We start from the raw sequence: 16,106 nt of genomic DNA on the forward strand, positions 1-16,106 counted from the left end.
GATTTCCTGATCGTGCCCAGTCGTGTCTTGTTTCCTGCTGCCTTGTTCCATGTATTTAAGTTCCTGATTTGTACTAACCCGTTGTCTGTCATTGATGTTAGTCAGTGTCTGATGTTTCCTGCCCTGAGTCCTACGATTAAACCCCGTTTTCCCTTACTTTGCCCGCTTACTTGTTCCTGCTCGCTCGCCTTCCTGTACGCTCACCCAGCGATCGCGGGCGTCCCGTGACAATAACACCATAGACATTTGTAACAAAACGCAAACCAGGAATTTTGCAGGGTTATGATTTTAGGCCAGTCTAAAAATATTTCTTTCAGATTCTACATCTATTATAAGGCCTAGCTACTTATTGTAGGTCTCTTATACCAACACTTCCTGTAAAGCAATTATTTATTTAGACCATGACTTTGAAAAAGATGGAGGAGTATCTGGTAAAACTAGCAACTTTTGCAAAAAATATGCATGAAACATTCAACTACATACAAACACAAATGACCCCCAGTGGCCCCCTACAATAACAAAATGTTACCTTCCACTATACTGCAGCAATGCTTTCCACTGCTAAAATGCATTTTCGGATTAGTGGTTATGATCCCATTACTTGGAATATTTATCTTTGTACACTTTGTGGTCATAGCCACCTGTCCACAAGCCAGAGCGGCCAGTGACTGTATGTGTGTAGACTTTACTGAAGCCTGGATCAAACTTCTCTTTTCCATGTGTGCTTTCATGCGCTATTGGGCTGGGGATGGTCGTCCACGCAGCAGCTTGTGTTCGTAATACATTTGGCTGTGAATGTGGATGTTTGCTGTCATTGCTTGCATACAGCAGTGATATTCCAGCAGACCAGGACAGGGCATTTGTATTGCAACAAAACAGAAATACAAGCAGTATCTTAAAACTGCTACACAATTTTTAACAGTTTTAAAAACTTATTAGTCAAGGCTTGGGCAGTATTATAGTAATAAGTCATACCACAGTATTTTGAAATACTTACGACAAAATCCAACCCCACAACCCCCTCATTCGGCGACTTCTATTGGCAAGATTTCAAAGTGCTGGAATAGCACTGCTTTTTAAATTATTGTATACCTCGGTATAATTTCCTGACAGTTTGAAAAATTAGATATGCGGGTACCTCCGACCTTCCTCATTCAGCTGCTCACCATAACTACTACAACAACAACTATTCTACTCTACTCTTTCGTCGTTGACAGCTGATATGTGAAAGTCCACGTTGCCACCTACTGGGAATATCTAATCAATTGTCTTGCACATATGTGGTCCATTTGCATGCATGTGCAACGTTTCAGCTAGACATAAAAATCTGGGCTTGGCGCGCACCGATTGCAGTTGTCCTCGGCAAACACCTAATGACAAACTTTATATTACATCCCCTCATCTGCAACTAAAATCACATGCAGAAAAGTGAAGTATGAATTAGCCTTCAGTCCCCAAGACCCCCTTTACCTCCAGAGGCGCCACTGAAATAATCTGCTGCTGGTACAGTTTCCCTTGGATCAGATTCACTCTCCTCTCCTGCAGGATCAGTCCCGGGAAGCTGGCTGTTATTGGTGTTGTTTGGCTTACTGGTATCCAGGGTAGTCAGGTGTTGCTGCTTTTTATCCGACTCAGTGCAAAGGCCGTTGGACTGTGGGATCTCAGGAGCAAGACCTTCACATGAGAGGGTTAGAGTAAGATTAGAACAAACATGATAACCACTGTGTGTTGCAGGGATTATTACAGTTTTGCTCTTTGCTGTGAATCCCTAGGACAGGGTTCCCCAGTTCCGGTCCTGGAGGGCCAGACTGCAACACAGTTTGCAGGTTTCCCTGCTCAGACATACCTACTAAATCGGGCACTTGAATAATGTGTGGTTGAGCAGGGAAACCTGCAAATTGTGTCACAAACTGGCCCTCCGGGACCCGAAGTGGAGAACTTTGTTCTAGGATAAAGAAACTTCTACTTCATTTAATCAGTAAAACTTTAACTGTTCCCAATGTAATTCTTACTTATGACCATAGATATTCGTACCCAGACCTAAACCGATTTGGAAGGAAAACTGGTCAAACTACAAGGTTTTGCTAGGGCATACATTATATGTACAAAATTTGGGACACCTGGAATTTTTATGACATTGGTTGTTTTTTCACCACAGTTGCTGATCACTTATATTAACATTTGTTGTGGTACTTACTGCAATTCATACTGTTGCACATAATTAAGTTGTAATACAACAAACAGATTTTGTCAGGCAACTTACTCATGGCATCTGGGCTTGAATCTGTACTTTGTCCAGTTTGCTTCTTCAAAGCAGAAAGAAAATCTCAGATCAATCAAAGCAAAATTCATAAAACCAAATAAAAATGTGAACACATTATGAAAGTAAAAAGTACAAAAGCAAAATAAACTATAGGGAAGAACTTTGGCTTTATTACAAAAATCATAAGATACTGGGATGTGAACTTGTGTGTGAGCTTTAAAGGTTATGATGCCCCTTTTAAACTCTGGGCACCTGCTGCTCACAAAGCCTCTGTATGGTCCGGCTTGTTTTTGTGGATGAGGTTGAGACTGACGAGAAAAGTGATTCAGTAATTCTGACACTAGAGGTGAAACAACTGTTTTTAAAGCAAATTACAGCAGAAACGTGCCTACAATACAGAGTTTTGTTAATATGGTTTACCTGTAAAAACTCTTTGATGAAACCCATGATGTGACTTTGAACTTGAATATTATGGTCACCTGGTAGAAGTTTATTAAGGTTCTCTGTTGTTGATGTCAGAATATCTGGATCATAAGGAGCCGCCTCTGAAGGAGAAAAATATAATCCGCCATTTAAAAACACAACATAGGTATCTCTGTAGCTGGTCTAATATTGTCAAAAATTTCATCTTATCAACCATCTACCATGACTGCTTCAGCAGTGGATACTGCAGGACATCTGAGGGACAAGTCAGGAAACTCAGTGGGCAGGATGCCAGTCCACTACAAGGGACACTGACACAGACACACTTGGCTGCAAATAGGAAGAATTATACAACCCTGGACAGACTCTTATTAAGAGACCGATTACCAAGTAAGTATATATTTAAAACAACAGAGCAAGGACACGATAGCAAGAAAGATGGACCCTGCTGGTCCCAACTACATTTCCTGTCTCTGCTCCAACCCTTGCTGACCATAAAGAATATAGTCTGTGTTTCTGTGTGTGTCTGTATTTTTAAATTCAGTCTGTTTAAAATGGTATATATGATAGACGTGTACCAGTGTAGAGCCCATCATCTCCCATGGCAGATTTACCACTTAGCTTGTGCGCAGCTTCTTCTGAAATATGTTCAAACAGATTCTGCATATTCTTCTGTTAAACTGAAAGTGAAGCCATTCGCCATGTTCCAGTTTTGTATGGTAAAGTTTTCATAACCTTCATTTCTTCAAGGTGTCATGAAACATTACAGGGTGTTTTAGAACAACATATAGATGGTTGTGTATTTCAGAGCGGGGGCGGCATGGTGGTGCAGTGGTTAGCACTGTCGCCTCACACCTCTGGGACCCGGGATCGAGTCTCCGCCTGGGTCACATCTGTGTGGAGTTTGCATGTTCTCCCCATGTCGTCGTGGGGTTTCCTCCAGGTACTCCGGTTTCCCCCCCACAGTCCAAAAACATGCTGAGGCTAATTGGAGTTACTAAATTGCCCATAGGTGTGTGAGTGTGCCCTGCAATGGGCTGGCCCCCCATCCTCGGTTGTTCCCTGCCTCGTGCCCATTGCTTCCAAGATAGGCTCCAGACCCCCCACAACCCAGTAGGATAAGAGGTTTGGAAAATGGATGGATGTATTTCTGAGATCTTGTTTGTAGTTTTGAATCATTTCTGTACAGTTGGGTCAGGAGATTTGATCTAATGCATTTTACATGTATTGTATACTACTATTTACTACTAAGTTCTGTCATTCCATTACGATTTAATGGTAAGGTCACTAGGGTGACTAGATAATCCATGTCAGAGAAAACACTTCGAGCTAGAAAGGGATTCATAAACTGCCATTTCACTTATAAGGACACGGATTTCACTTAAGTACTGAGTTCTTCTTGTGTGTTGATTGGTCAATCTCTTATAATCATCCATACATCACTGATGTTAATGTTAAACAGCTGGATGAGTCTTTTAATCAAACAAACAAACCAGTCAATGAACAAAAAGAACTGAACCATTTAGCCAAGATGAGAATTCACAAGGTGTCCCTCTGCTGCCATGGGGATTCCTTAGCATACCATCATTGTGGCAGTGATGCCTTAACATTTATGGAAGCACACTTGTAATTGAAAAATTGCTGGTTCAAATCCCCAACCAGCAAGGCACTGCTCTCCAGGTGCTGAATTAGCTGCTCCCTGCTATATCACATATTGGTTAAACGCAGAGGACACATTGCTGTGTTCATTGTTGTGTGCTGTGGTGTGTCAACAATGACCACCGGTCACTTAATTTTAATCCAACGCAGGACCTCAGGCTCATGCACAAACACGCATTTCCCAGGGGAATGTATGTCCATCAGTTCTGATAAATCTGAATTTTGACCCGCGGAGGGGCCAGGGAGGGAGCAGGAGGGAGCACCAGGGAAGGGGACGAGGGAGCTGGAAGGGGCCAGGGCGAAGGTAAGGCGAGGGGGGGAGCCGCCGCAGGCGGCGACGTCCTCCGACGAGCCGCAGGTAGGGGCCCCGCAGGCGACCGAGGAGCCGCCGTCGGGGAACCCCCAGGCGACCGACCAGGCACCGGAGGGGGGAGCGAGGCAGGGCGACGAGGCATCGGAGGGGGACCCGCAGGCGACAGCCGACCCGGAGGGCCAGGACCCGCAGGCGCCAACCGAGCCCCAGCGCAGGCGAGGCAGGGCGAGCCAGGGGGCAGGGCGGGCGGGACCCCAGCCCTGCGTCTGTGTCCCCTTCCCCTGCGGGACACAGACAGGCCGACCCTAGGTCGGGGTCGACGCTGCCGGGGCGAGGGACCAGGGGTCACAGGAGCGGGGCCAGGGACAGGAGCGGGGCCAGGGACAGGGTTAACAGGCAGAGGGAATGCCTCTGGAGCTGCTGCCGGGCGGTCAGGGACAGGAACGCGGTCAGGGACAGGAACGCGGTCAGGGACAGGAACGCGGTCTGGCTGTAGGGGGGGCGCTGGCCCGGGAGCTGCAGCAGGCGGCTGCAGAGGGGGCGCCGGCCCGGGAGCTGCAGCAGGCGGCTGCAGAGGGGGCGCCGGCCCGGGAGCTGCAGCAGGCGGCTGCAGAGGGGGCGCCGGCCCGGGAGCTGCAGCAGGCGGCTGCAGAGGGGGCGCCTGCCCGGGAGCTGCAGCAGGCGGCTGCAGAGGGGGCGCCTCTGCAGGGACTGGAGCGCGGTCAGGAACTGGAGCGCTGACGGGAGCTGCAGGTGGCTGCAGTGGGGGCGCCTGCCCGGGAGCTGCAGGCGGCTGCAGTGGGGGCGGCTGCAGAGGCGGCTGCGCAGGCAGCGAAGGCGGCTGCGCAGGCAGCGAAGGCGGCTGCGCAGGCAGCGGCGGCTGCACGGGAGCTGGGTCCGCCGGCAATGGCGGCTGCACGGGAGCGGGGTCCGCCGGCAATGGCGGCTGCACGGGAGCGGGGTCCGCCGGCAATGGCGGCTGCACGGGAGCGGGGTCCGCCGGCAATGGCGGCTGTTCCAGCGCGGGGACCGACGCGCTCTGGAGCAGGAGCAGCTGTCGGAGGTCCTCCGCCAAGCCCTCGAGTACTTCCGGACCAGAGGCGGGCGTAAACGCGTCAAAGCCTCGCCTCAAACGCGCAACGAGAGCCTCAATCCTCCGGTCTCCTGGGGCTGTCGGCCGTTCCATTACCCTTATGAATAAACCCTGGAGGGTAAAAAACTGGTTCGCCAGGGCAGCCTTCCTCCCTGGGAGAGGCGTGGTGTACGCCTCCGGGGTGGCTGCCACTGGACATGGGGCAGGATCGTCCGGTTTAGGCATGATGAAGGTGGCCCTAGCCGGCATACGGGGCACACGCGAGATGGCGTCTCTACCCTTCCGGATTCCCCCCCAATTGTCCAGGCGTTCCGGCCGATAATGGTACTGCTCCAGGGGTGGTAAGAGGACTGGTCTTCTCCGGGCGTAGTCCGCGAGAAGGAGGGGTGCCTCCTCCTCGTCCTCAGACGGGAGCCATAGCCTGGCTAGCGTGCAGGCTCCAAGCTGGATCTCCGGCTCTTTCCGAAGCCTTCTTGCCCGCTTGCTTTTCTTGCGGTCTGTCATTCTGTCACGGGAAGCGTTCGGCGATAGCGGGCAGAGCGGGTAAGCAAGATGCAGGCAAGCGGAATACGGGGATTAACGAGGGTTTAATCAATACACCGGGAGCAGGAGACATGGAACGCCAACTAACATCAATGACAGACAAAGCAAACTGGGGAGACCAGGACTTAAATACACAAGACTGATTGAAAGCAAAAGGAAACAGCTGGGTACAATTCGGGAAACACACGCGGGTAAGTAGGGGGCGTGGCACACAGGAGGAGCGGACGAGCCGGGCGTGACACATATTTTCTTAGACAACTTACTCATGACATCTCCTGGGATTGAATCCATACTTTGTCTGGATTGTTCCTTCGTAACATGAAGAACACATTCAATTACTCAAAGGAAAATTCACAAAATCAAATGGTGAATACATTAGAACATATTAGAATATAGAATATATTAGAATAGTACAATATTAGAATAGACACAAAAACAGGATAAACTAAATGCAAGTATTACATCTCAGGCACATGTGGGGGCTGGGGGGGTCTGAGCCAGCCCCTCTTACATATATATTTTTAATTATTCATACAATTACACTTACTATACTCATATTTATTATTGGAGTTTTGTGGCCTTATTACAATAATCTTAAGGGACTGGGTGCCCCTTTTATCTTTGAGCATCTGCTGTTCAAAAGTTCTCTGCACAGTCCAGTTTATTTTGTAGATGGTGTTAAGACTGACAAGTTAAATGATTCAGTAATTCAGACATTAAAGAGGAGATGAAAAGTTCATATAGTCTGCAGGGTCTGCAAAATGCGTATGATTTAAACTGTTTTTATGCAAATTACAGCAAAAATATGCCTACAATATAATGCTTTGTTACTTAATGTGGTTTACCTGTAAAAACACTTTGATGCGACCCATGATGTGACTTCGAACTTGAAAATTACAGACACCTGGCAGGAGTTTATTAAGATCCTCCCTTGTTGATGTCAGAATATCATAGGAAACATGACCTGAAAAATGAAAAATGACCTGAAGTTCAAAAACATAATCAATACATGTATCAATCACAGGTTAAAGTTAAACCATTAAGCAAAAATTAAAATATGGGTCATTCTCACAATCATTTATGTATTTTTGAGGATGATATGACTTCATGATCAGTTTTGCATCCAGAAGCACAAAGTGTGAACGTGAAATGGTGGAGACCACATAGAAGATGAAGTGCTCCAGAAAGTGAACCAAGTGCTTTAGGAAATGGGCAATGTGAATACAAGGAGGACAGAGTTCTCTTTCTCTTTCCAGTCCACTAAAAGAGGACCAAGTTTGTTTCATTTAGAGAGCTGCAGTAATGCACTAAGGTGCATTTACCATTAATTTTACTAGTTTTTATTTCAGTGGCTAACCCATTTCGCTCTAAAATGCCTTGGTGATCCCCTTCACTCACTGAGTTTCTTCTTAGAACCATGTGCTGAAAGTGTCTTAACAGCTTGGTAACTGTGAAATTTCTTGATAATTATACAGACTGTTCCATACATCCATCTATTTTCCAAACCGCTTATCCTACTGGGTCACGGGGGGTCCGGAGCCTATCCCGGAAGCAATGGGCACGAGGCAGGGAACAACCCAGGATGGGGGGCCAGCCCATCGCAGGGCACACTCACACACCATTCACTCATACATGCACACCTACGGGCAATTTAGCAACTCCAATTAGCCTCAGCATGTTTTTGGACTGTGGGGGGAAACCGGAGTACCCGGAGGAAACCCCACGACGACATGGGGAGAACATGCAAACTCCACACACATGTGACCCAGGCGGAGACTCGAACCCGGGTCCCAGAGGATTTCAGGTTCTTTGATGATTGCCTGGAAACCCCTGAAATTGTTTTTTTATAATAGCAGTTCTAATGCTCTCAGACAGCTCACTTGTGAAAAAGAACCTGGAAGCATTCAGCCCCATTTTATGCAGTAAGACAATCACTCATTGCTTAATTCAGGTTATGTGAACACTAAAGATTAATCACAGATGAATCTTATTTGTTACCTAATTCCTTTGAGGAAAGAATTTAAAATAATGAAATGGGTGCCAGCGTATTTTATGTCTATATATGTCTATGTATGACAATTTTTGTTTTTGTTGTTGTTCAATAACTTTCAGTATTTTCTTTAATATTCTGATTATACAAAAGTGGTTTATATGCATTTATTTCTGAGGATATTCTACATTCTGTACTAACAATTGATGGGTGCTATTTCTGACCAGGACTGTATATTACTGTATATCTGAGATGTAATATAAATTACATCTTACAAGAAATTCAACATTTGTGCTGAGTGAAACCCCATTAATTGATTTAAATGAATGCCTTTATACATCAATATATTTATTGAGTACAATATAAGTTAGAGGTGTACATACTGAAAAGTCATAGCAAGCAGGAACCAATGTGTGTGCACCCACATGTAATGAGTATGTAATAGACAGCATCATCATGGCGTATTTAGCTTTGATAGAGGACATTGCGCGTGGCCAAATACGAAGGGAATGAGTAATCATAATGACTGAGTAATCACAATAATCACAATGATTGAGTAATCACAATAATCACAATGATTGAGTAATCACAATAATCACAATGATTGAGTAATCACAATAATCACAATGATTGAGTAATCACAATAATCACAATGATTTTTTTTCCCCTATAATGGTTTATGATTTATCAGCTGTCTTAAATGCCATAAGTGATTCTAGTGGAATTGTGTGATGAACTGGTCTTGCTCCTGAATGACCTACATTATAAAACCATGCTGTTCCTATACACCTTCAAGTACTGACAACACTTGGATTTTTGCCAACAGGAATTGGCTGACAGATCATGGATATCCCAAGTACAAACATAACCTGTTTGCTTTTACATAACCTGTTTAGGTTTTATTTCAGTTTTCTCCTATTCTGTTGAAACAGTCCCTATTGTACACACCCGCACTTGTAGAAACTTCTTTATTAGTGAAACTTCAGCTCTTCCAGATGTAATTCTTACTGACAGCCATAGACATTCATACCAAGACCTAACCCTGTTACATTGCAAAACGGGAGGGATGGCAAAAAATGCTGCCAAACTAGTTTTGTAAAGACATACACTGTAAGAACGAAAGTATTGGGACACACCTCTTGCTCATTGAATTCATTTGTTTCATTCAGACCCACTGCAACAGGTGCATAAAATCGAGCACCTAGGCATGCAGTCAGATTTACATACATTTGTGAAAGAGAGTGAATTCTAGAGTGGCACTGTCATGGGAGGCCACCTTCGCAATAAGTCAGTTTGTGAAATTTCTTTCCACAGTCAACTGTAAGTGGTATTACTGCAAAGTAGAAGTGTTTGGAAATGACAGTGGTCAGCCACAAAGCGGCAGACCACATACAGTAACAGAGTTTGCCGAGTGCTGAGGTGCATAGAGCATAAGTCGCCAAAGCTCTGTTGACTCAATAACCGCAGAGTTCCACACTTCCTCTGGCATTAACCCCAGCGACAGGCACCTGTAGACAGGCACTTCATGGAAAGGTCCATAAAGACACTGTTGGGTGAGTCTGGTGTGGGAGAAGGTGACTGGCCTGCACAGGACCCTGACCTCAACCACCCCCCACCCCCTAAATGTCCTTGGGATGAATTAGAATGGAGATTGCAAGCCAGCCCTTCATTTCCAACATCAGTGGCTGTGGATGTAATGGCCAGGTGTCCCAATACTTTTGTCCGTATAGTGTACCTGCATATACTGTAGAAGGGATGATACTGTATCCAATGAGCAGTGATCCCCAGTGGCCACCTGACAAATGAAACTGTATTTTGTTAAAACTATTCTGTAAATACACTGTACAACAAATACCCCTGTGGTTCAATCCCTAACAGCCTCTGCATTCATTTTGTAATTTTCAGAAATGAAATGCTGCGTTTCCTCCATACTGTAGTACTGACTTCCACCTGTAACTGCGCAGAAGCTAAAACTGTCCTCTGCATTAGACTGATCACACTGACCTGCAGGCCGGCCTGCTTAGTGCTGATCACTGATATTAGCACTCCTTGTCACTTACTGCAATACAATCCCCTAAGACAACCTTTACACATCATGAAGTTGGAACATAACAAACACATTTCCTTAGGCAACTTACTCATGACATCAGCTGGGACTGAATCCATACTTTGTCCGGCTTGTTCCTTTGTAGCAGAAAAAAACACATCAAGTTAATCAAAGGAAAATTCACAAAATCAAATCAAAATGTGACCACATTAAGAAAGTAATAAACACAAAATCAGGATAAACTAAATGCAAGTATTACATCTCAGGCACATGTGGGGGGTGTCTGAGCCAGCCCCTCTTACACAAACTATTAAATCATTCATACAATTACACTTATTATATTCACATTTATTATTAGAATTTTGTGGCTTTATTACAATAATCTAAGTGCTGGTCCAGTTTTTTGTTTGTGTGTACGGTCTTAAGACTGACAAGGTAAGAGATTCAGTGATTCTTACACTAGAGGTGAGATGGCAGATGACATGCAAGTTCTGATAGTTGAAGGGTCTAGTCTACAAAATGTCTATGATTTTAACTGCTTTTAAAGCAAATTACAGTAAAAACATCGCTACAATAAAATGTTTTGTTATTTAACACGGTTTACCTGTAAAAACGCATTGATGACACCCATGATCTGTCTCCGAACTTGAAAATTACGTCCACCTGGCAGGAGTTCATTAAGGTCCTCCCTTGTTAATGAGAGAATATCTGGATCATAAGGTACTGCCTCTGAAGGAGAAAAATATAATCCGCATCAGGAGGGGGAAGCAGGACCTCAGCCATGCTGTTTACAAATGGGGATATAGTCAGACGGTGGAAGGTATGTTGTGAAGATTTCCAGAATCCCACTGATACGCCTATTTGTTGATGCATTATGGGAAATGCTTAAGGCCTGTCAAACTTGGCTTAAAAAATATATGAATTTCACAGTACATTATGTTGAAAATAGTACTATAATGTTGAGCAAATTTTAACTGGAAATAGTCTTGGATCTTGCCTTTTAGAACTTTCAGAAGACTTTTTATACAATATGGGAAAATTCTAAGAAATGGTCTGTCAAACTTGGCTCATGTAACACAAAATTGTTATCTTCTTGAAAATGGTACAGTTTAACACATATTAACCTGAACATAGCCTTGGGCGTTGCCTTTCAGATGCTATATGACTTGTTTATACATTATGGGGAAAGTAAAAAATTAATTGTATACAAGTACATCCTATACTTCGCACAGATTAGTATTAACCCGTTTCTTATGCGCGATCGCTTAGAGTCCATCCATCCATCCGTTTACTGAAACCGTTTAATCCGAACTGGGGTCGCTGGGAGACCGCAGCCTGTCCCGAGAACAATGAACACACGCAGGAAACAACCCTGGATAGTCGCCAACACACCGCAGGGCGTTCGCTTAGAGTCTTATTTTCCTAAACGCGAGCTGATACCGTAATGTTATGCCTATGCGTGCATAACACATTTTCAGCGGGAGTGATTTAACCGTGTTTCGGTTTCTTTACAAAACTAACACATGATATACCCGTACAAGTAGACTACCTGACTAGAGACCACCATATCCCGCTTCTGACTTACCACTGATTCTGTGCGCAGCTTCTTCAGAAATGAACTTGATGTTTTCAAACAGATTCTGCACATCCATCTGTTAAATTGAAAGTGAAACCATTCCCCACGTCCATGGTTAAATGGTAAAGATTTCATAGCCTTTAATTCTTCAAATTGTCGTGACACAATAAGGGTAATTTTAGAACAAAATGTTCTAAAACACAAAATGGTTGAGTTTCTGTGATATTATTAGTGCTTAGCTTCAAACCATGTCTGTACAGCTATAGTTCGGGAGATTCGTCTTAATGCAGTTTACACTCTTACCATACACTCACTTTTAAAACCTGTTATTCTGTTACAATTTAATGGCATTTAAGTTTAGTTTATAAAACGATAAATCTGCACTGTTAACTTACAATAGCCTAATACTGATTTAAAAAAATATATAATCCATGACGGACGTTGCTTACCCGACTGTTCATGATTATTGTGTTTTACTTCCCCTTTCTCTCGTCGCAACAAATCGAAGACCTGTTCCCTTGTTCCCTTATGCTTCAAATGAGACGTTTTTCATGTAGCCCTAATGTCACTGTTTAACCAAAAGCGAAAGTTAAATGGTAGATGAAAGGTACTTATGAACGGAACGGCTGTCACGTGTCAGAGCTGTCTGTCAAACTCCGGTCTGTTGAACAGGCGCTGTCATCTTGCAGGCCATGCAGGGGAAGCATACCTGCTGGCTACCTCTTCCGGAAGTGCTGTGCATCTCTGATTCCTCGACTACATGAAATTTAAGAAAATACTACCTTTCTGCGTCTACCATTTATGTGCGATTGATTTTGTTCATGCTATAATTTTGCCATACAGTGAATATATTGCTATATTTAAATGCATAGACTGACAGATATTTGTGTTTCTCAGCTTCAATAAAATGTACATTTTTTATTTTTAATATTTCATGGTTCTGTGGTTATCTCAACTGCTACAAGTGTAAGAAATGCTCATTTACAGAAAATTATTGAATGATGGGGTAACATCTTTAAATTTTTTTATATATCAGCAATGAATATTAAAACTTTCCAATATAAATGTTAAAATAAAATCTTGGGTCAATGTTTTCCTGAAGATTACCCAGTATGCATTTGGCACATGCTTTTGTTGTTGTGATGGTCATCATGTCATCCATGTATGTCCTGACTGGAGGAAGATGCAGCCCATACTCCATACAATCACCACCAACCACCCATCGTGACACTTGAATAATGAGCTCCATTGCCATGGTGAAGCCCAGGGGAGAGATGGTGCAGCCTGCCATTTTGCAGACCTCAACCTGCTGCCAGGCAGTGGTATTGTCCTGTGTTGTGATGCAGAACTGTTGGTACCAGAAGTAGGCTTGGACTAGCTTTGTTATTTCCTCTGGGACGTGGAAGAAGTTGAAAGCTGTACACAGTGTCTCATGTGCAACTCACCCAAAAGCACTGGCAAGGTTTATATTATGCGTTATGAATGCTTTATGAAGCTTTCATGTATAATGCACCTTCACAATGCAGTATAATGGTAGGTATAAGAATTAAGGATGCTTTATACTGTATTGTGAAGGTATCTATAGTGCATTACAGTTGAGAGCTTCACTGGAGCTTAATCGATGACATAATGCCTTTTGACTGTTAGTGGAAGATGCTGTAATGCTTTATCAAGGTATGTGAAAGAAAAAATGTATTTCCGAACGACCCTCTTATATCTTAGCTATAGACAGAAAAATAAGTCCATAACTCAGGGTTGGTAAGATAAAATCTTCTTTATTAGTATGATGACGCAAAGTAGCACAACAGAGTGTCCGCATAACCCGAGTGCTTGCACACCCCTCAAAAGAAAAGTGCTCCCTTATATACTTTCAAAAGCCCCCCCATGCAAGATCTTATTCCACAATTGGTGACCATAAAGCATGATCCATCCTTGAATTTCCTCCTCCTACCTCCAATCTCGCCTAGACTAAGTAACACATAATGATTACATGATTTACTAATTACCTACTATTCTATTGTTACATATTGCTTGTCCTGACAGTGGTTATACAAGTGTACCTGTGATATCCTATAATGATGGTAAGTATCTCATATTATTACCTCAAATGATCACAAACAGAATAAGAGCAGGATTCTCCCCTCCCAGCTGCCCATGTGCTGTTCCCCGTTAGCAGGACAGCCTTCCCTCACAAGCCCAACAGATACATTCTCTCTTCCCAGTTTGGACGGCTCCTTGACTGGTGCCTGTTCAGCATGTTTTCTCCAGCATGCTTCCTCTTACAAATTTTACCAGAACAACAACACACTCTGGCCCGAGGCGTAGGACGACGTGCTGTTCCCACATCCCCAAATATAACAGCATCTTTTTGCCTAAGGCCTAACCATAATCCCAGAATGCAACAGCGTTTTCTTGCATGAGGCCTAAGACAAAACATTAACCCCATAATTCCCCCCCCACCCCAGTTCCATTGTCCTACAAGTATCAATAATGCATTTCAGATTACAGCTTTAAGTGTTACCATTTTTTTCACTGCCTCTACTTCTATAAACCTTAAACTTCGGGGGGGGGGGGGGCAGCCTAATTTTTGTTTTGTTCACACAATCCATTTTCACATGGACAGAAGTTCTACTGCAAGACAGTTTTATGATTGATGGTTAGTTCGACTTCTCACATGTACACCATGTGTTACCCATGGTTATAAGCTAAGAAGAAATGTTCTGTATACACAGTTAAACTGCCCACCAGGATAACTACACCGTCATCTTCCTTGCCAGACACCCAATTATAATGGAACTTCAACAAGCTCCTTTCCTCAAATTTTCCTTTCCTGGTCAATAAGGCAGTTCAGATGTCTGCTGCCAATGGTTATTAGTCAGTAAGCCGGCACTTCAGATGGCTGAGCAATCTGCCATGCAATTATAAAGGACAAATACAAACTGTGTGTAATTGATTGATTGATTAAAATCATGTGTGCACAATAATTAGTAGTTTAATCCATGCTTCCCTGTGATATGTCTATTTCTTCATTTGTAGAGTATTTCTTCAGTATCGCTTCTACCTCAGCAACTGCCTGCTCATTCTCCTGGCATCGCAGCAGCCCTTTAGTTTCATGGTAGGCGCAGTGGACGACTTGCACTATGTTGCTCCTGGACGGTTGCACTGTGATGTTGGTCATGAGACTGGGGCTGTGACAGTGGTGCATGAACACCAGGATGACAGGTTTGTCTTCTGTGGAAGTAAGAAACCAAACAGGTCAGCATGTGCACTGACTGATAATGTTACTGCCCACTGCGATTTGTCACACATCCTAAATTTGGTGAGGAAAAAAATGGGAAATATACTCAATTATTGATGTTGTGGAGAAGGACGAGAATGCAAAGAAATGGTGATGATGCAGGTTAAATCAGGGATGCTCTGATCAGGGTATTTGGGGCCGATCACCAATTGGTGATGACTGGAATCATGTGATACTTGGCTGATACTGATCAGCGATCATTGAAAATATAAGATAAAATGAAGAGGTTTGATTTAAGAGTGAATGTCAAATTGGTTATACAGTAATAAATGTTTTCCATATTTAACAAAAAGACAGTCATTTATGACCACAAAAAAATGCTGAAATTTGGCTTCTGGTGAGAGATCTATTCTTTACCGAGGAACAAAGTACAGTACATGTTTTTTTTTTTTAAGAAATGAAAGCATCTCTGATGAGAGACTACACACTATCTTTCTGTTATAGCTGTTTTGGATTTTAGGACAAAGGTGACATACAGCAGAGACTGAATCCTGACTCACCTGTAACTCTGTCCATGGCTGCATCCATGTCTGTCCCAATCCGAGAAACAACAGGACAGAAGAGCAGGATGACGCTGCTGCTCTCTGCACTGCAGAGCTCTATCTGCAGGTTCAGCTTTTGTATGAAGGTTTCATGGGCCTGGAAAGTTTCTCCAGCAACCAGCACATGTATTTTTACTGGGGAAAAGAAATCAAAATTTTAAATGACTTACAATTGTTCTGAGCAGGAAATATACATGCAAACCTTTAACAAGTAGCACCAGACAGCTTACATGAAGATGCACAATTGATCTTCTTAGGGTTTGTGGGTACTCCAGATGAAGGACACGCTGAATTTTCTGTAAAATATTTGCCATCTTCTGTAAGTTGTAGCAATGAGTCAGACTGGCCAGTGTCTGCAT

General features: G+C 43.6%; 1 protein-coding gene across 1 annotated transcript in view; it reads right to left on the reverse strand.

Moving 5' to 3' along the window:
• LOC125714596 (uncharacterized) overlaps window positions 1-16,106 on the reverse strand; it is a 272,791-nt gene that overhangs the window by 181,402 nt on the left and 75,283 nt on the right. The window contains exons 36-37 of the mRNA XM_048985335.1: window positions 15,978-16,043; window positions 15,706-15,882 (exon numbers count right to left, since the gene is read on the reverse strand). Coding sequence (XP_048841292.1) covers window positions 15,706-15,882; window positions 15,978-16,043 — 243 coding nt within the window. The remainder of the gene's footprint in view (window positions 1-15,705; window positions 15,883-15,977; window positions 16,044-16,106) is intronic.

The sequence above is a fragment of the Brienomyrus brachyistius genome, chromosome 19 (genome assembly GCF_023856365.1).
Source record: "Brienomyrus brachyistius isolate T26 chromosome 19, BBRACH_0.4, whole genome shotgun sequence".
NCBI classification, from domain to species: domain Eukaryota; kingdom Metazoa; phylum Chordata; class Actinopteri; order Osteoglossiformes; family Mormyridae; genus Brienomyrus; species Brienomyrus brachyistius.